This window comes from Scophthalmus maximus, chromosome 16 (assembly GCF_022379125.1).
Source record: "Scophthalmus maximus strain ysfricsl-2021 chromosome 16, ASM2237912v1, whole genome shotgun sequence".
Taxonomy (NCBI): Eukaryota; Metazoa; Chordata; class Actinopteri; order Pleuronectiformes; family Scophthalmidae; genus Scophthalmus; species Scophthalmus maximus.
In genome coordinates, this window is record NC_061530.1 from 18,380,019 (window position 1) to 18,400,344 (window position 20,326).

Genomic DNA, 20,326 nt, shown 5'->3' on the forward strand with positions numbered 1-20,326 from the left:
GGCCTGAAGCTGTGGACCAGTCACAACAGAGTGGAGCCAGCTGACCAATCAGGGCAGACTGAGGGATGGGCCTTAAAGAGACAGGAAGTAAAGCCAAGTGTTTCAGACAGAGGCTGGAAAGTGGAATGGACAGTCTGAGGAAACTGAAGTGTTCACTGAACATTGGGGCATGTAAACCTTTTCAAGTAATAACCCAAATTAAAATGATGAACCTAAATATGGGCGTACAATGTCTCCTTTAAAAAAGGGGCGACCTCTGCCACCTAAATCCTCTTCTGTCTGACGTGTCTTCATCTTGTGCATGAGGACAAAATGTACAGTTACTGTACGTGCTGACAGTGACCGGTGTTGTGCCGACATTATCCCCCAGACGACGACGCTGTGCTCCAGTCGAGTAGGCGCCGCCTCGTCTCGGTGAAATTAATAAGGAGCAGACAGAACGAAGACGCCCCTTCTCGTATGTACAGCTCATTAATTTTCACAACAGAGCCTCGTCAACCCGACGCTCTCCGGATTACTCACACCAGCACAAAACAAGTAATTGAAAAAATTTGACGTGAAAAAAACAATCAAAGTCGCTTAATGAAAATGAGTTATGATAAGTATCTTTCAATTAAAAGCCAATAAAACGCATTACGCATTACCGCTGAAGGGGAAACAGCGTGGATGATTGCCAAACGTCTCTACCAGAGACTTAATAGCATCTTCACACTGTCGCCACACTTTCTTTCTTTTCTTCTCACCAAGCTCGTGGAGCCTTCGTATGCGAGTGCAGGAGCAAACTGCAGCTCGGTGCCACTTGATTGACACGCGGTGCGATAGTGCCTGGGGTCTAACGGACGTTTATTGGTGGTCATCAAATTGCCATCAGAGGTCAGCGGCCGACTTGCGCGCTAATTGGGTCTCGGTGTCCCGCGGTCCCCCCCCCCCCCCCGTGCTTTAAATCAAACGTCGTTCCATCAAGCCCGACGGTAATCTGGGCCCGAACTGGAAGAGCAAGTCATTTAAACTGTTTTTCTCTCCCGCTCACACTCCCTCTTCTCCTTTTGTACCGTCTCCTCCGATGCACATTCATACAGTCACAAATGGCAACCCTGAAGGTGTCGCTGAGACCCGGTCGAGCCACACAAACGTGTCTCTTCCTTTGTGGCATTGTGTTGCCAGCTCCGGAACAAGTGGTGAGTCTGGATGACAAGAAGGAACATTTGCATATTCTAAATCTAAAGACCCATTAGAGAGGAGCACATTTGAAGGCACACATGCCAAAGGGCTGTAGACCTAAATCCTTTCTTTCTCTCCGCAGACAGTGATTACATTCAAAAACAACAACAACTGTAGTGCGGTTCATCCCTGGAACCTGTCGACGCCTCTTTTTCCAGAGTCATTTGCATGCTAAAGGCATGCGCACATCTCCCGCGGAGACAGTGTGTGCACGAGATGGCAGGAGATTAGAGAGGTGCTGCTAATTCACAGTGCACAGGGAAGAAGTTCTTCTGCGAGTGAACGTGAACATGGTAATACAACGACTGGAACGATGCATAATTCATCGAGGAAACGGGATTCATCTCCTACCTCAGTCAGTGTGCCTCGGCTTCAGTGGAACCTCGCTCGTATCCTCGCCGGCGTAGCTCTGAGACTTTATAAAAAAACAGAGGCAGACGTCAGCAATCGCCTTTAACGATTGGACCGGCTGCGCAGAGAGACTCAACCTCTTCATATACCCAAGTTTCTTTCTCTCTCCCTGTTTGGTTGAAACCTTATCGATCTGTTCTGTTCTTGTCTTGTGGTTTTTGAAACCCCCCCCCCCCCCCCCCCCAAGGGCCATACCTTTGGGGATCATTTGCCGGCCGCACGGACTCGCTGGGGGTGGATGTCATGAATAGAAATCATCAACACGGAACCTCTGTGAGACTCATCGTCGTGTTTCTTTCACCGTCACCCGACGCTCAGTCGGAGACGACCACGTCGAGACGGACAAGATGGGAACGCGTCACGACCCCTGAGAGGTTCCAACCACGTTGGACGATATGTGCACCTCGCCACTCACGCCCCGTCTTGGGCGCGTGGCGCTTATGTGACGAGGCAAAACATCGATTTTTTTGGGTGAATTCTGTGGTCTGGCATTTCTATGCAAACAGCAGCTGTGATTGACTGGATGCATTGCTGCAGTGCAACGTGAGAAAATATACGACCCTGTTTTATTTCGTAGCTGCCAGCAGCAGCAGTGCAGCGTGAAGCAGCTGAGCTTTGCAGGGGAAAGTTGTGTGCTAAGCATTTTTTTTCTTCTTCTTCTAAATGACGGTTGCTGCTTGAAATTTGTGGTTGGTGTGATGAATGTCAGCTGCTCGTGTCGGTCCAGTACGAAGGGTGAGACGTCGGTTCCGAACGGCCGCATAGTCCGTTCTCTGCTCCTGCTCATTTTGAGATGAAGACTTTTTTTGTAACGGCGACGATTCACAATGGAAATCAACCCAAGGAGTCCCCCCCCCCCCCCCTTGGCGTCCCTTCACTTACAAGGCCGTGCCAAGCCTGTCAACCACGCAGATGCACTCGATGGCACAACAGCCCCCGGGCAAGCGAGTGCGAAACTCTGTATCTCTGAGCAGCCGAGCCAGATGAAGTGACGGCGAGGCCCCTCAGTGGGCCGCGGGCAGAGTAAACACGTGGTCGAGCATTTGAAGGAAATGGGTTTAACTGGGATGCACACACATCGATTTGAATAAGAGCCGGCGGGAGCTTGTGCTAGTTGGTTGTCTAGTTATTCCCTCGCAGTGGCCAAATCGGCCCGTTTGTGCATCATCTGAGGGCTCGTTACGTCGGGCAGGGAAGGAGCGGCAGGCACCACCAGCATTTCATTTCATCGCCTGCGCAGATGTGAGACAACCGACGGATCTTTGAACGCCGCCATCTCAGTGCAAACGTGCTCTCCGTGCCCGTGTTGACTGCCTGCCGTCGGCGGCGGCGTCCTGCGGAATGACCTTCCCTCCGCGCGTCATGACTGTATTTGCCCCTCTAAGCTGCCTGTCAAACACCCAACCAATTCTCCTCCCCTGCAGCTCTGCTCTACTTGTTTGAACAGGTTCGGGGCGCCCGGAGGCATACAAATGGGAGCCTCCGAGAGGATTTATGCAAAAGAAAATTTTCCGAGCGCGCGCGTGTGCACGGCGGGGACGAGATGATGATGGACGTCTCGGTGTCACGTGTCAGGCAGCTAAAGATGAAAAGGCTATGATTCTAGATTAGGTGCAGGTCCATCGCTTCATCGGTGCGACTCACCGGCTCCTCTGTGTCCGTGCAGACGGTGCGGCAGCGCTTCCAAACGGCCAGCAGGTGTAAGCAGCGAGGTCTGTGAGCGAGCAAGGGGAGTGGAGGAGGGAGGCAGGGCTGGAGGCAGCCGTCGGTGGGATTAATCAAACCGTCTCCTCTCCCGGTGGATCCGACATTTAACTCAGTCTTTGACCTTTAAGCGTCTTCATCTTGACTTTGTTTGTCGGTGAATGGTGAAACACTTTCAAGCATCCTCCGACATGTCGTAGTATAAACAGTCCCAGTGCTTCGTCGTCACAATTAGGAGGCTGCTGATCAGCTCGTTTGTCCTCCACTGTGCGTGTTCCTCTTTCTTCTTACGTTTTTCTTTTTTTCCGCTTCACGTTCGCCGCCGCCGCCCCTCATCACACACTTTGTCTTTATGCGATACTGTTCACGGCAACGACCCCACAAAGAGGGGAGCGAGCAGCAATTCACGACATATTAAAGAATCTGCTCTCTGCTGCTGCTGCTGCTGCTGCTGCTGTGTTGTCTTTTCTTTTTTTCGGCGTCTGCAGTGAAAAAGGCTTTTTCATTATCAATCGCTGGGAAAAGGGCCAACTTCCGTCCGCACAGTCGGCCGTCGCACCGATGACGTCAACGGCACGCAGCTTAACCTTTGGAAAGAAGAAAAAAAAAAAGTGGTTGTGCAGCGTTGAGAGAATAGATACGATTCATGCATGCTCTCCTCCTCTGTGTATGTAGGGGGATTTCATACATCTGTCGTCATTGCTCACAGTATTTCATCCCATTATTTGCTCTTGCCAAGACATCCGCTAAAAAACAAACAGGGGGAAAATGAAGACAATAAAAGATGTCCCCCTTCATCTGGCTCCGTGGGACTCTGATGGAGGTTGACGGGCGTATTTCAGTCGCCCCCTTCGCGTGGATGTGACGGCGGGTGAGCGAAGTCTGAGCTGGTTTAAACTGGGCAGCGATGTGGTAATGGAGCCGCGTGCCAGTTGGCCTGTGTAGGAGGACTTCTGTTCCCCCCACAGGGAGATGACACAACCCGGAGCACACAATAATTCACTCGACCGTATATGTGGGCCTGTGTCGTGTGTGTGTCTTGGAGAAGAAATGCATGGACCCTTCGTAAAAAGGAAAACGAGGAGAGCACACGTCTGTCGTGACGCCCCGAGTTCTCAGACGAAAGGCAAAGAGATGGATGTGTGAGCGCGTCGCCTTCAGGGCCGCTCGGGAAACCAGAGACTTGTACCAAATGTTGTCTTTGCTCTTTAGCTTTGACCTCTTAGGGGTCACAGGTCACAGAGGGCGTCGTGTGTCAACCGGAGAGCAGATCGGCGAACTAGTTCACACCTGCCGGTGGAATCTGTCTCACGTCTCGAGTGACCACTTGTGATATCGGATCTCAACTTCCTCCCGATGTGCTGATGTACACGCTTGCGAACAAATGTGTTGTTGTTGTTGTTGTCGTCGAGAGAGAGAGAGCAAATCAATGTGCACGCAGCTAGACAATGACGTAAGATGTTACCCATTGGAAAAGTAAAAAGAAAGAAGAAAATTAAAATCAAATGTGTGGTGGCCAGTGTTGATACTGTGGCAGCAAAGCAAATTAATTTAAAATTAAAATATTGTCGGTCCATGATGAGACTTTAGCGAGCCACAGTCATGCACACACTGCTGAAAGAAATGTCTCAATTAGGGCTGCAACTGACGATTATTTTCATTATCGATTAATCTGTTGATTATTTTCCATAAAATGGTGAAAAATAAAATGGTGAAAAATGTTCCCAAACTCCAAAATGCTGTCCACAAAGTTGACTGTAGAAACCAGAACATATTCACATTGGAGAAGCTGAAATCATAGAATTTTTACTTTTCTTTCAGGGCGGGAGAAAAACATTTGTTACCGGCGCGGCCCAAGTGGTTTCTGCATCGCCCCTGCGCAACTCTCACCTTGTGAGTCGAGCGCTGACACTTCCCCTTATTGATATCAGTGTGATTAATGGAACGCCGCTCACCTGAACCATCGTCAAACTGGAGATGGGAGCGTGATTCATCCCCGTCTGATGCCGCTGGGCGAGACGAGGGGACGGGGGCTCTGACTGAACGAGCATCCCTCGGCGCCGCTTTTTCAATGGTGAATCTTCTTCCTCTGCTGTGTTCAGAGATGCTCTTCTGCAGCAAGGATTTGTTTGTCTGTTTTAATGAACATGTCCATCTGCCCCCCCCCCCCCCCTCTCCTCCTCCCGGTGCCCTGACAGCGAGGATGTGTGCAGAAACAAATGAAGGGAATCAGAGGAGTTGCCGATGACTTATACTGCAGTGCTTCCTCTGCCTCTGCTCTTATTTGATTAAGGTCCGACGTTCATGTTTCCCGCGTCAGACGACTGGATTCTACAATAATTGCTCCAAGGAAACGTGCGTTCCCCCGGGACAAAGTCCATTTGTCATTCTCCGACTGTCGATGCTTCACCGTGCTCCGGCTGCGGTGGGATTTTTTTCTCTTTTCTTTGGTAACTTGAGCTAAATTGAGCCGCATTCCATCCATGGGTGACTCCTGATTACCCGTTTTGAGGCGGCGTCTTGTGACGGCTTTTAGCAGAAATTAGATTTTGCCCTGAAATTTCCCGGAGCGCTCGCCTCTCTGGAAACTTCCGTGTCATATGGTAATCACGCTAAGAGCTCTCCCATGGGGGAGAGTGTGTCCCCTCTAATTTCTGTGTGGTTTCCCCTCAGATGGGTTTTAATTTGGATCCCAGCGGTAACATGAGATAAATCCTATCGCGTGGCCCTGCAACACTGGCCTCTGCCATCGCTGGCCCCATTAGAGGATACATTATTGATTGGATATGAGATATAATTAATGGAGCATTATGGTGGTTACCACTGCAGGCTTAGACTCGACGGGGGGGCGTCTGCACCTGCTACCAGCTGGAGTTGTTTTATGTTTAAAAATTTAGACGAAGCTTTGCTGATTAAACATTTATTGGGTTCTACGCAGGAGGTTTCGGAGAGAAGTGGGGCGTCATCCTCCGATAATCACGCCTCTGGTTTCTCAACGCGCTGTGACGAAGAAACATTTTTCGAGCGAATCTTACAGAGGAAAAAGCCGAAGCAACCAAATCAAAATAACGTCCCTCGGGTGTCTGTTGAGCCCAAGAGGCCGAATTGGAGACCTGTTAAATTCAGCCTCCGTGAGCCGAGATGTACTTCTCGCATAACTTTCAATGTGCTTCCAGGGCCAATTCAACCCATTGACGGAATCTGGAAACGGACCAAACAATAAATGTGGAGCGCACACAAACCAGAGGAGAGTTTTGTTTGAGATTGGCCTCAAACGTAAAGACATTAAATCAGTGCTTGGCAGCACACGTGGTTTTAACGTACTGTAAGTGAGAAACCTCAGAAGAGACTACTTTGCGCAAAGGGGCGCTTTCGTCGCAATACTCTGACCTACCGGTCCGAGTTGAGTTCCCTAGCAACCGACTGCGTTAGTTACGTGAAAGCTTTTGCAAGATCTCGCAAAAGTACATCTTTTTCTTACGTGACAGCTTTTGTGAGATCTCTAGAGCCGCAACAGTTAATGGATTAATCGCTTAGTAGTCGATTACTAAATCAATCGCCAACTATTTTGATAATCGATTAATTGGTTCCAAATTCTCTGATTCCAGCTCCTTAAATGTGAATATTTTCTGGTTTCTTTGCTCCTCTGTGTCAGTAAACTGAATATCTTCGGTGTGTGGACAAAACAAAACATCATCTTGAGTTTTGGGAAACACAAATGACATTTTTCACCATTTTATGGACCAAACAACTAATCGATCAATCGACAAAATAATCAACAGATTAGTCAATTATGAAAATAATCGTTACTTGCAGCCCCCCCCCCCCCCCTCCATGTCCCTTCCGAGACTCCGTACTAACCAAACCAAACCAAGCTGCGTCTTGTGTGTGTTTCATATGCCTCATCAGAAGAACCCAGTGTGCCACTTCAGAGGTGACCAGAGCAGATGAGCGGTGCCTCGTCATGCAGGCTGCTGCAGCATGCGCCTTTAAGTGCTTCCCAACACACCGGAGAGGATCTTTATGGCCGAGCTGTGGAAGCGCCTGAGATATGGGCTGCATCCGCTCACGCACATTATCTGCGAGAGCACGCTGCTTCTTGGCTTCCGTTCTCAAAGGCCGGTACACAGGGTCAGAGAGAGTGGGAATGAGAGGTGTGTGTGTGTGTGTGTGTGTGTGTGTGTGTGTGTGTGTGTGTGTGTGTGTGTGTGTGTGTGTGTGTGCGCGCGTATGCGTGCGTGTGTGTGTGCTTGCCTACTCGGTATCCTGTCCTCTAAGATTTCAAACATTGATTACCTCCTCTAGAAGCCGACAGCAGCATCTCTCCCTGTCTTCTGCTCTGGTAAACAGCTTCAGCCTCGCCTGGTTAACTCTCTGTTGTACACATGGCCACAGATTTATGAAGTCCTTTGTGTTCTCCACCCCCCTCCAGTCCGTCTCAGCTGCACTATGGAGAGCTGACCTGATACGTACTCACCGACACGTGGCTTACTAAGATCTCCATGTAGTGTTCAAATCACAGCATGTGTGCGTCAACCCGACCTACACATAATTAGCGTCTCCCTCGCTCATATTCTATGCTGAGGTGACGTGGCTGTACCATCGGATAGGACGCGTGCATGCCGATGGATCTGACCCGCTGCCACCGCTCACACACTCTCCGACCGCTGTCTACATCTCGTCAAGGTAGACGACACATGACTCGTACCGATCGACTGATTTTCAGACGGAGGGACAGAGGAAGCTTTTTGTGGCTGAAGAACGTTGTCTTGCCAATGACGTTTGTTAGAAAATGTGTGGGGATGCAGGGAAATATACCGTACTGATTTTTTGTGCGAAGTAGCTCTTGATTAATAAGCTTGGATTAAAAGGAAATCAGCCCATACCACGCCGTGGCCGCGTCCTGAGTCACCGCTCGGCCACCTTGAACCTTTCGGTGTGACTAATGCTTTTTCATCTCTCTTGCTCTAATGATCGCCGTGATGAAGCCGCCCTTAGTTCTGTTCCCACAGCTCAGTCGAGCCCATTTGCGTGGCCGAGGTCGACCGTGGAACTGAGACCTTTTCGTCGCACGTCACACGGACGCACTCGCGGTCTTTTAAACCGCTGAGGTGGCAGAGGAGGAGGGGCCAAGAGGGTGATGTGCGACATTTCTTTGCAGGTTTGCATCGGCCATGGGGACATGTAGTGATCAGTAGGTCGGTCCGTCCGTCCATAATCATGTTGTTTTAAGGAAAACCATGTTGACTTTTTTTTCCTGAAATTATTATTTTTTTTATTTTGTAAAGATTTTTTATTCAGTAACGTTTTTTGAAATTTTGACATTCATACAAATACATTTTCATTTTAACCCTTTAGAGTTTTCCAAAGTAAAAAATAAAAATCCTGGATCAGCTCCAAAATCTTTCATGGAAAACGTTTCTGTAGTTTTTGAGTAATCCCGCAGATAAGACAGATAAATAAAAACATAACCTTTAGTAAACTGGTGAGCAGTTATGTAAAGAGAGACATATATAAATGTATACAGTTTAATATAGTAAATCATTCAAAATCATGAATGCATTAGATTTGGTTGTGGTTGAGATTTGACCTCCTGATAATGGCCCACAGATGTGAGGCGTGATGAATGAAGAAGTGTGGAATGCAGTTGTGCGTCACAGCCGACGGCAATCGACGCACTATCTGTCAACATCCCGGCAACAAGAGCGGCGCGTCGGGTTTATCTTTCTTCCCCCTTGTTTACAACTTCTCCGATTGTTTTCACCTGATCTCAGTCGGAGCCCAACGCGTGCGGCCGGCGGGGAGCTAATCGAACACAATCTAATCTAACAGAGAGCAAATACCAATTCTCTACCACTGCTTGAATCATCTGGATGTTCATCGATGGAGAAAAGTTCCGCTCAGAGTTCCACCACTCTCACGTTCATTGAATCAAACAACAGGCGCAGCAGGAGCCATGTGAAGTGATGGGAGGCCGGGTCGCCTCTTATTTTGGCAGCTGCAGTAGCTCCCCCTCAATTTTCCAATGGTATAGTTGTTGTTGTTGTTGTGGTTGTTGTTGTTGTTGTCGTCCAAATTGATTTCTGTTTCAGTTCTTTCTCTGCCCGTAAGCTCAACTCAAAACGAGTGACTCCTCAGTTTCCAATCTTTGTGAGACTAACTGGAGACAACTTCATTTTTTTTACAAAAAAACAACATCGAAAAGCAAAAGCAAAAGCCAGACGCAAACCAGAAATGAAAAAAAAAAAGAATTGTTCAGGGCCGCAGAAGATTCAACTTCTTCTAAATTCAAGATAATCGCCCTGCCCCGACTAATCCTCACACTCCGTCGGTTCACATGGGCTTCAATCGATAAGTGTGACGCGAGAAGGAGCGTCTCCTTCTAAACGATTCTCAAAAGATGCGAACGAGGGAGAAGAAAGGCTCTAAACACAAACAGATGCTGTCTGGCTCAGTTTCATCCCACCTGAACACAGCGTCTCATTGTCCTTCAGCCGCTTCGATCCTTGAGGCCGTGCTTTTTCTTCTTTTTCCACCTCGTCCTCTGTGAGCTTATTCATTTATTCGTTGTTGGGTGGTTTTTTTTTTATATCGTCCTTATTGTCGTTTTGGGTCCAAGCGCCGCTCCCTCCAGCTGGAGCTCGTCTGCGCGTGGGGCTTTGCTGAGTCACTCCCACCTAATGAAGAAAGCCCGCTGCCAGGACTCGCAGCAGAGGAGGACTCTGCACCGGGGCTTCGTGCCGCGGCCCGCGGGGGGGGGGGCTGCAGTGGAGAAGTGAAGATAATCTCATGGTTCGAGTTGTTGTCTGTCAGCTGAGTGGCTCCTGTTTTGTACTGAAACCCCCAGACTCCGCCAGTACTCTGCAGTGCACGATGCTTTTGTGTCATCCGCTCATTTATGAAATATGTCAGAGGCTCCCAGTGCGACGCACACATTCCCACAGACGACTAATGTCATGTGGCCGACGTCGCAGACGAGTGTCTTGGCTCTTATGGCACTGGGAATGATATAATGGGAGGTCTGGCATGATATACAAATAAAACACAAATGAACATAATACATGGCTTTATATCCGTGCGTATAAAGACGGCATGGAGTTGGTTCAGGTGAACTCATAAACAACGCACCATGACGGCGATACAATAACGATGAGAGGGTGCGCTGTGGCTCGGCAGGTACAGTAGAGTGGGTGGACCATCAGTGGCCGGGTCGGTGGTTTGATCCTTGACCACTTCCTGTCAACATCCCTTGAAAGGGACCCCCGATGGCCCTGCACGGTAGCTCACGTCGATCGGCGTGCGAGTGCTTGTGAGGATTTTGTGCTACATTTTCCAAAGTGTGATAAAAAAAAATGTGTTAGGGAATAATAATAAAAAAAAGCTCAGTGCCTTAATTATGGGGAAACCTTTGATCTTGTACTTTGGTGACCTCCATAAGATTATGTTACTTTCCATTAGTGGGAATTCACCCATTTCTGACACATTAAATTCCCACGTTTCTTTCTTCCCTGTTGATCTAGGTTTTGCTCTGACGATGCTTTTAACTACAGAACCTAGGCCGCACCTGCCTGCGCTCCCAGAAACGTTCATGCATATATCGTCTTTTTCCCCCCCCTCCCCGACAGATTTTCCTGTAGTCTGGTCCGCGGGCATCTGCTGCAGTGATGTTCAGGAACAGCTTGAAGATGCTGCTGACGGGCGGCAAGGCCAACCGCAAGAGTCGCAGCAGCGGTGAGTCTCGTCTCCTCGCGCCGCAAACAATGACGCATACGCCCGTCAGCACACACACACACACACACACACACACACACACACACACAAGGTTTTCTTAAAGGAAGTTATCTACGACCCCTTCACACCAAACGTTCTCACCAGCAATTCGATTCAGCAGTTTTGTATCCACGTCAGGTTTTCCTTAGCGAACTGTCACTGGAGGTTTGTTTCACTTCCTGTTCCCGTTCCTTTCCGACGGATAAGAAACTCTTAAATCATCGCTCGTCCTGTGCCGTGTCATCAGAGCTGCGATAACAACACGTTGATACTCTACTGGCAAAGCAAACTCAACACTTCCTGCAGATGCTTCACTTTCTTCGCAGTCTGCGTGAACTTCAAACCGCTCAACCAGGTCCAAGCTGTCGAGGTCGAGCTGTACACGTTTGTTCTCATTTTATTTGAACATGATTTCATCATGCATGTTGCAGTATACAGAGTATACAGTGTAGTTTAAAGTCTTAAAAGGCCTGGGAAGGTATAAAAAAGTATTACATTTAATTTACACAGAATTGAATGTAACTGAGCTTCATTCACCACCATCAGACGTGTAGCAAAGTCACGTTGAATGATAAATCATGTCCATATGTATTATGATTTTTGACTGATATCATGAAACCCCTTACCCCTTAAATCAAAAGCATTTTCTCTGCGTGCTACACAAACCAACCCTGCGCCTCCTCCCCATTTTTCCCACAGTCAGGTGAAATCACTATTCAGTTACTCTACTCCAAGGTTATGGGAAAAACCACATCAAAAACTTTTGTTTCTTCGAATGCATTACTGTAACTCAAGCGTATGAAGCATTATAGAGGAACGGGCCCTTTGATGTGGTTTAATCCCAACTGAAAGCAACGCGCTCGGGAGAGATTCCACTGCCGGAGCAGCACAGTTGTTCTTGCAAGTTTTGTGTTTTTATCGCCAGTATAATGAAACTACTCCACCTGCAGTCTTGTAACTGTCTCCCCACGATCACGTCTTTATATATTACGGTGTGAAAATATGCCCCGCTAAGGGCTTTTGTCCATCCGCCCACTCCATTTGCACAGATGAATTAATTTTGTCGAGCCTGAAATATCCCACAGTATATTATGTCACTGCCGCTTCCCTCAAATGAACCACTTCAGTGGAGGTTTATGAAGAGAGAGAGGAGAGAAAAAAATCAGTGTTTGAAACTTTTATCAGACCTAGACAGTCTTGTGCAGGACTGATCGTCCTTGGCGGAGGTACGTGCTTCGACTGAGTGTCATTCTACTTTTTTAAAAAAAGCGTTTAAGCTCCATGACAACATTGATATGTTGAGTTCAAGAAGTAGTTCCCTCTGTCGGGACTTCAACAGGCCGTTTGATTCAATCGTTTGGTCTTTGACTTCCTGGCTCGTTAGTCTTCTTGCTTGATTTAAGCACAGGTCGTCATTTTTTACTGTTAGTAACTGTAACTGCATATTTTTCTATTCTCAGTGAAGGCCCCTTTTTTTTGTCACAGCTGACCTGCATTCATATGACCATTACCTCATCGGGAAAGTACCCACTGCCACTTTGTTCGGCTCGACCGAAAATGTAACGGCGTACTAAAGTTTTTCGCGGGTTTCCGACCCATCCCGACCCGAGAAGACGACGGCTGGTACAGCACACGCCGGGATCATTTCTCCGTCGCCTCTCGCACAAAGGTCTGCAGCCGACACTTCGTGGCCGATCAGCCAACGGAACGGCGCCATTGTTGAACCGGAACCCGGGAACAGTCGAGCAGCACTAAGTAGAACCCGGACATGGTTGTGCAGGTAGCCCGTTTACACTTTTCTCAAGCCCCAGAAATAAACACACACGGACATTTTTCCCCCTAGCTGCTCCATCCCTTCCAAGGACGGGTTCTAGCGGCGCCGACTCCTCAGCTCACGGCAGACAGGGAGCGCCAGAGAGCCACATCCCTCTGCTGCCACTATGGGAGGGGGGGGGGGCTTGTCTCTCTAAAAACGGCCCCCTTTATCTGGATGCACTGGCTGCTGGAAGTGGTCTTTGGTTCAGATGGTGAGATAAGATGATCGTCCTCTTGTGCTTGATGCCGCTACACTACAAGGAAGCGTCTGGCTGCAGGAACAAGCGGCGCTCCAAAGGGGGAAACGGCGCCGCTAATCTGAAGAGCACAGACGAGCCAACTGTCCCTTGATCTGGAGTGGAGACATTGTTTTAGCCCCCAAGTTACTAAGCTGTTGAATGGCGCTTTTTAAAAATTGAATGACACAGAAAAGCCGCTCTTACGTGGCTCTATCTCACTGCGACCACGATGCAGACATGTACAAATCTCTTATCGCGGCACGCTCGGGGGAATGCGGCGTTCTCTCTAGGGGTGAATGCGTCGTGCGCCGTGTTATCCTCAGACACTTGTCATTAATAGTTGAGTCCGTCTGTAACTCGCTGCCGTTCTCTCCAGTCGATCAGACGCCATTCAAGAAACTGAAGTGAGTGCGTGTGATTATCTCACATCCGGAGATTCAGTGTGTTTCAACAAAGAGCCCGGATCAGATACGCTCCCAGTCCTTCTTTTTTTTTGTCAAGACACAGATCAGACCTGAGCTGTTACGTGTGTAACTGTCGCCCTCGGCGGTTTCATGTTGACGTTCAGCCGTCTGGAAAACCCAAATGTGCACGAGAAGCCGAAATGTCCCCGCGTGGTCTCGGCTCTGACATTGTGACTGTGGAGCTCGTGAGTCAGTGGGAGTTCGTAGGCATTCGCTTCATTCTCCCCTCTTGTTCCCACCAGGCGGCGGGGTGGAGATGAGTGGGGGGGTCCCGGCTTGAAAAAAAGTCGTCAGCGTGACACCGCAATTCGGGTTTCTGACATTGGCTGATTGGGTGACGAGGAACGGGGTTGAAAGGTCGTGGTGTCGTCTGGACGGGGGGCTGTTGCGTGACTAACGCGCCCCGACACGAGCTCGAGTGTGTGACAGTTGACCAGACGAGATGTGGTTAACACACACGTGTGCACAAGCTCAACAGGAGCCCAAAGGAATTCGGATTAACAACGTTTAGTTTAGTTTTTTTCTGGAAAACCAATCTAACATCCCCCGTTGGTCGTTAGCCACCATTTTGAAGCCTTGAGTTAAAAATGTATCTTGGTCATCGCCATCTTGGTTTTTGGAACCAGAAGTAACCATATTTGGAGGAGCGGGGGGAGGAGCCTGACTCGTCCACTGCACGTTCACAAGCACCAATTGGACAGAACCAGCTGTCAATCACACTGTATCCACGCCCTAATACTCACCGTGTCTATTTGATTCTAAATAAGAAACAAAATGAACATCATGTTGTGTTGAAGAAGACTTGAAACTAGAGAGTGAACCATAAACTCCTCAGGAAAACATTTACTGTCGTTATAAATAATGTTATTTTCTCATCGACTTCTATAGAAACAACAAGTGGAGTCGCCCTCTTCTGGTGACTCCAGAGAATACAGGTTTTAGTCCCTTCAGTATTGGCTTCACCTTCCAGACTACGTGCAGTCTATAGTGCAGTCTATAGTTATGGTGTGTTACTTATATTTACTAAAATATAGTATTTACCATTTTGTCCTATGAGACACATTTTCCTCACAGTCAACTGTCACCTCGATCATCGGCGCTGCAAGGACCCATGTGCTGAAAGTGAAATAGAAATGCAAGTCATGTTCCGCTTCACTGCACCTTATGCTTTATTCATCTCTGAACGCTGCTGTTCACTGGAAGAGGAAAAAAAACAAAACCAAAACAGATTCCGGGCATTAATAGTCCACACAGTACCTGGACCCGGTTATGTCATAAATACAGACGTGAACAGACAGAAACAGGACAAAGAGAATCATCTTGTCCAGTAATAATAATAATAATACTCATACCCCTGTGGTGACCCGTTACTTTCCACAATCGTCTCAGCTCAGGAAGTCACACATTCAACAGTAGTTCAGTTTTTTGAATTCATGAATTCATTTAAATACGTACTCTCAGTCCTGCGATCAGTCTGCTTCGCGGTCACGCCCTCACTACAGACTCACAGCTGCCGCCGTGCCGTCTGTCTGCGTTGTGCCATCGCCGCTCGGAGATGTTTGCGAGATGAATGCTCCTCCACTGATCTAAATTGGCCCTCGGCGGATTAGAGGAGACGCTCCTGCCAACCTGCTCTCGCTCCGTTATCCTTCTTCTGTGAGGGAACAAGCTTTTAGTTAAGATAATGACTGGACTCTCACGCCGACTAATTTACACACCCAGTTAAATGTCAAATAAAGGCTGAGACGTCTTGGTGTTGAGAATGTCGGCGTTCAGGCGCGACGTTCCGGTAAGTCCACGAGTCTGGAGGCAGCAGGTGCTTGACAGGAATCAGATCGCCCCCTCCCCCTAATCACAGCGCTCTCTAATTGATGGCTCATTTTCCACAGTGGTGGAGAAATCTAATAAGAGATCATCAGATCAGCAAACATGCTCCGAGCTCCAAGGCACGAGGAGTGACACGACCGCCGGGCGGGCGTAGTGCAGTGTAGAGGCAATTATTGTCAATCTTGAACTGCGGATATTCAAACGTGCAGTTCTCGTAAAGTCCAACACAAAGTGATGCTCGGAACCGCGACTTCTTAGAAAGACGTCATGCGGCCGGATTTAAAATGCAATTTGATGAGCAACAGTTGGCATCAGTGAAAGGCTGCGACTAACAATTATTTTCATAATCGATTAATCTGACGATCATTTTTTCGCGATTGGTTGTTTGGTCCATAAAATGTCATAAAATTTCCCCAAAACCCAGAGATGATGTTTTGTTTTGTCCACACACCAAAAATATTCAGTTTACTGTCACAGAGAAGCAAAGAAACCAGGAAAAAAAAAATCACATTTAAGAAATATGAAATCAGAAAATTTTGATTTTTTTTTTCCATTAAAAACTACTTGAACCGATTAATCGATTATCAAAATAGTCGGTGATTAATTTTCTCATTGATTAGTTATCGATTAACTGTTGCAGCTCAAGTATTCTGTTGATCTTCTGGTAAACATGTTGCTTTACTACTTATACTCTTTCACAGATATTTTGAAAACAAACTGGAAGGAGTGGACCATGAAAACATGTAGATGTGCTGCATTTAAATTCATTTCTAAGTCACATATACAATGGTCATGTTTCTGAAGAAGAGACATGAAGGCCGGAGGATAAAGGAACATTTAGTTTGCGAATGTCAATGAGAAATCCAATACTGAGGATGAGGATTTTATTAAAGGACTAATGTAAAAAAAAAATCAGCGCATAGTTAGTGAAACGTTTGCGTTTCATCCTTGCACCTGTTATTTGGTTCGTTATAGTGTTTGCATAAGTATTTATGATTGATTTGATCTGTTGCGTCGGCGTGTGTACTTCAAATAATGAAAAGGGTGAAGAAGAGGAAAAAAATGTGTATGCAGATGTTGCAAATTTACATATATATTGCTACTTACATGCAAAGAAGGGCTGCGGAATATCTGGGGAACATTAGTGACTCGCATAGAAACGAAATCATTCCTCCCGGTAGAATATTATCAGATGGATGCAAGAGGCTCCAGGAGGAGCGGCGGCGGCGGTGGCGGCGGCAGCTGAACATGTGCTGATTCTGGCGGATCTCCACCGTGCGACAGATTGGCACCTGCTGCTCCACAGAACGTCCCCTTCCTGTTGTATTAATGAACCCAGGAGAGAGAGAGAGAGGGAGAAATATGAATGGATGGATTTCAGAGGAGCAGATTCCTGTTTGCAAACCACGCTGTGCTCCTGCTCAGGGATATCGTATTTAAAAAATAAATATAAAATAATCCTAAAATAAAAAGAGTATGTATTAGTCCCAATATTGGGAAATTATTAGAGCACAACGAATATGGATTTTTGGGGGCAGATATCGATATCAGGGAGTACAAGATTTACCATACATATGGCTGATACATCGGACTATATTAATCTGTCAATGATCCCTAAGATGTCATTATCAAACCTTTTTGACAAAGAAATTTAATTGATGCTTGATATTTTATTTTTCACCATAAACTTAAATAAAAAGAAAACACAAATACAACCAAATATGTAGAACTTCAATTAAGAAAATAAACATAATTAATTTAATGTAAAATGCGATTTATTTTCTGCATTGTTTATTCTGTATAATAAAAGATTTCATATCGGAAAACAAAACAGCTGATACCGATATATGTCTGTGAAAAGCTCATATCGATCGATATTATTGATATATATCGGGCCCTAGATAACTTTGGCCTTGAGTCTTTATTTTTAATGCCATTGTCAGAAATTATCGACGCTGTCTGTATTTTAAGGCTGCACTCAATGATTTTTTTTTTGCAATCCATTAATCTCCTGATTATATTCTGAATTAACTGATTCTTTATATAGTTAGAAAAAAGCCAGGATGAGACTGTAGACGTCTTTTGTTTTGCACGACCAACAAATTTACAAAATCAAAGTTCAATTAACAGCCACAAATTTTAACATTAGAAAAAGACTTTAACAAGAGAATTTAATATGAGTTTTTGTTTAAAAAGGACAATGAATCGAAATAGCTGCAGTTGGATTTGTCATTTCAGCTCCAGTATTGCGTTTGTATTCAGCTGAGGTTTGTGTGTTTCTGTTGTGTTATTCTTCTGCTCTTTGGCTATTGTGTACATTCATCTGTTTTCTTAATCACAGTAACATCTCTACGTCTTAATTTACCTTTTAATCTGAACATTAAGATGCCGCGTAAACACGGAATGCAGCCGGCGAAAGCAGACAGCGATTCTGTGAATCAATGCGCTGCACGGCTGCCGAGAGGAGCTTTGACCTTTGGTTACTAAGGACAACAGTCTGATGTCTGATGTGACCTCCTTGAGCTTCACGGCAACGCGCCGCTTAGCTTTCTTCCTTCAGCTTTTGACATTTATATCCGAGGTGTCTTCCTGCGGAGCTGACGGAGCGTCTGAGCACGTTCTGTCTGCCAGAGCACGGTTGCTGAATCAAGTCCAGCCGTGAGATTGCTTGCGATGGAGATATATGGATGGAGTGTAAGAGACGTTTATCTGTTGGTCTTTTCTTCCCCTGAAGGATTTTTCCAGTGTAATTTCCTTACTTAAAAAGTTCATTACCAAGTCGGTAAAAAAAACAACCTTGGAGTGGAGTTGGTCTGTAGAGGTTTCACGAGGGGCCGTCAGCAGGAAGACACCTCATCGCTTCCTCGCCCGTGGCCACATCACCCCTCTTCGCCCGGGTCGGAGACGGCGTAGCCCGTGTCGACGGTATGACCCCGGAGCCGCCAAACTCATCATCGGCAGACACCCGTGGCACCCCCATCACCGCGTAGCCATAGCAACAAACGCAAAGTACGCTGAAGGTCAAAGACGATTCAGACGAGCCTCGGAGAGAGGGCTCGGGGGCTGAGAGGCGACGGGGCCCAAAGTGGCGGCGGCGGCGGCGGCGGCGGCGTCCTCCTATCTCGTGGGGTGTGGGAGGCACTCATGGCGCCCGTCATTACAGCTCAGTGGCGCCTCTTGACGTCACGGTCGACCTCCTTCAAGTCCTCGGGCTCAAAGAGACGGTGCCAAACATTTTTCTGAGAGTCGTAGTTAAAGGGAGGATTGTACGGTTTTAGATATCACCGTGTCAAAGAGTAACTTGAGTCTAAATGAACTTTTTCGAGGTGGTAAATTACACAATTAATTTGTGTTCCGGGTCCAAAAGCGTTCACTGCAACAGCAGAAAGTCAAGCAATTCTGTGTCACGCATAGAAAACTGCAGTGTAGCATGTTCCCTCTGGATTTGGCCAAGTGGCGTCTGGCCTGAGACCAGTCTCCTCTGGTCAGGGTTGCTCTCTGCGATGACATCACAGACGTTGATTGGCTGAGGAAGTTGTTGGTCTTAGGACAACAGCCACTTCAGGCAAAACCAGGACGGGGATCAAGACACGCGACAATAGCAATCAACTCTTGCTGAGTCATTTTGAATAAATACATAACCCATAATCTAGTAATGTTACTGAAATCAAGATTAGCTTTATGAGAATCTTAAACCAGATGATTCTTCCTAAAAGTCATCGCTCCAAAAGATGATTCTATTCCCCCACCACCATTTGAGGTCTGACTCATCCTGATCATGTCATCTTCTTGCAAACCTCTCCCTCTGCAGTAGTTTAATAAATGGTCTTTCTCAACGAGTTTGGTGATTATATTTTGTCTGTTCCAGTTCTCTGGAAATCCTGGACGTTTGTCAAGTGACATGGTTGACATTGATAGCAACCGCTGTGCTCTTCTTACTACGACGAATCAAAATGTCTGCAGGGGAAACCGCGGTGACTTTCTTTAGCTTCATCGTTCTATTTATTACCTGTCCTTGTGCAAGTACGCTCGCTACTTTCAAGAGAAGGCGTCAAGACCGTGTACAGTCATCGCCAACTGCTGGATATGAAAAAAAGAACACACACAATACAGTCAAGTGCATTCCTTGCTGGTAATAGCTGGTGCTCACTGCTGCCAATGGCCCTCAGCTGCACATTGTTTGTATCCCCCATTGTCGCTATAAGCAGAGTGAAGCACATCCTCTTATGGATTTTTTTGCTACGGCGCACTCTGATGTGTGGAAGATGGCATTAATCATGCCTCACTTTTGTCCACCCACCAGTCAGGTTGCACCCCCTTTTTTTTTTTTCTTCTTCTTCTTCTATTTCTGCAGTTCTGGATTTATTTGCCGTCATCAATGTGGATTTATGGCCCCGATGCATGTCTGCAATCAGCACAGTGCACGTCAGACCATCAGACCACCGCGGGGGGGGGGGGGGGTCCTGGACATCCCGCTGACGCCGACATGGCGGTGGATTTGAATGCTGTTCTCAAAAGTGATTGCACTTTCTCGAGTAGAAATTCCGGTGAATTTTAAGCGGAGACTGGTCCATGAGTCTCTCTCTCTCTCTCTCTCTCTCTCTCTCTCTCTCTCTCTCTCTCTCTCTCTCTCATGCAGCTCTTTTGTACAGGGAGCCGTGCTCCACAGTTCTGTCAGTAGGGAGTGGGCAGCGCGATGCGTGGGTCTGACCCGTCCTCCGCTCTCTGATCACAACGTCAATAGTGGGAACTCTCACTCCTCCTCCACTTCCTCCTTTCCTCACGTCCCTTCCTGCCGCCTCCCTCTTTGGCCTTTCCCTTTCTTGCCATCAGTAAGTTTCCCTATGGTCTTCCACCCTGTGGGCAAAAAGAGAT

At 47.2% G+C, this 20,326-nt stretch overlaps 1 protein-coding gene across 7 annotated transcripts in view; it reads left to right on the forward strand.

Annotated features, from left to right (window-relative positions):
- Positions 1–20,326, forward strand: part of tanc2b (tetratricopeptide repeat, ankyrin repeat and coiled-coil containing 2b) — a 118,320-nt gene that overhangs the window by 19,467 nt on the left and 78,527 nt on the right. For all 7 annotated transcript variants that reach the window (XM_035612324.2, XM_035612325.2, XM_035612326.2 and 4 more), the window contains exon 3: positions 10,962–11,067. In XM_035612324.2, coding sequence (XP_035468217.2) covers positions 11,001–11,067 — 67 coding nt within the window. In that variant the 5' untranslated portion in view covers positions 10,962–11,000. The remainder of the gene's footprint in view (positions 1–10,961; positions 11,068–20,326) is intronic.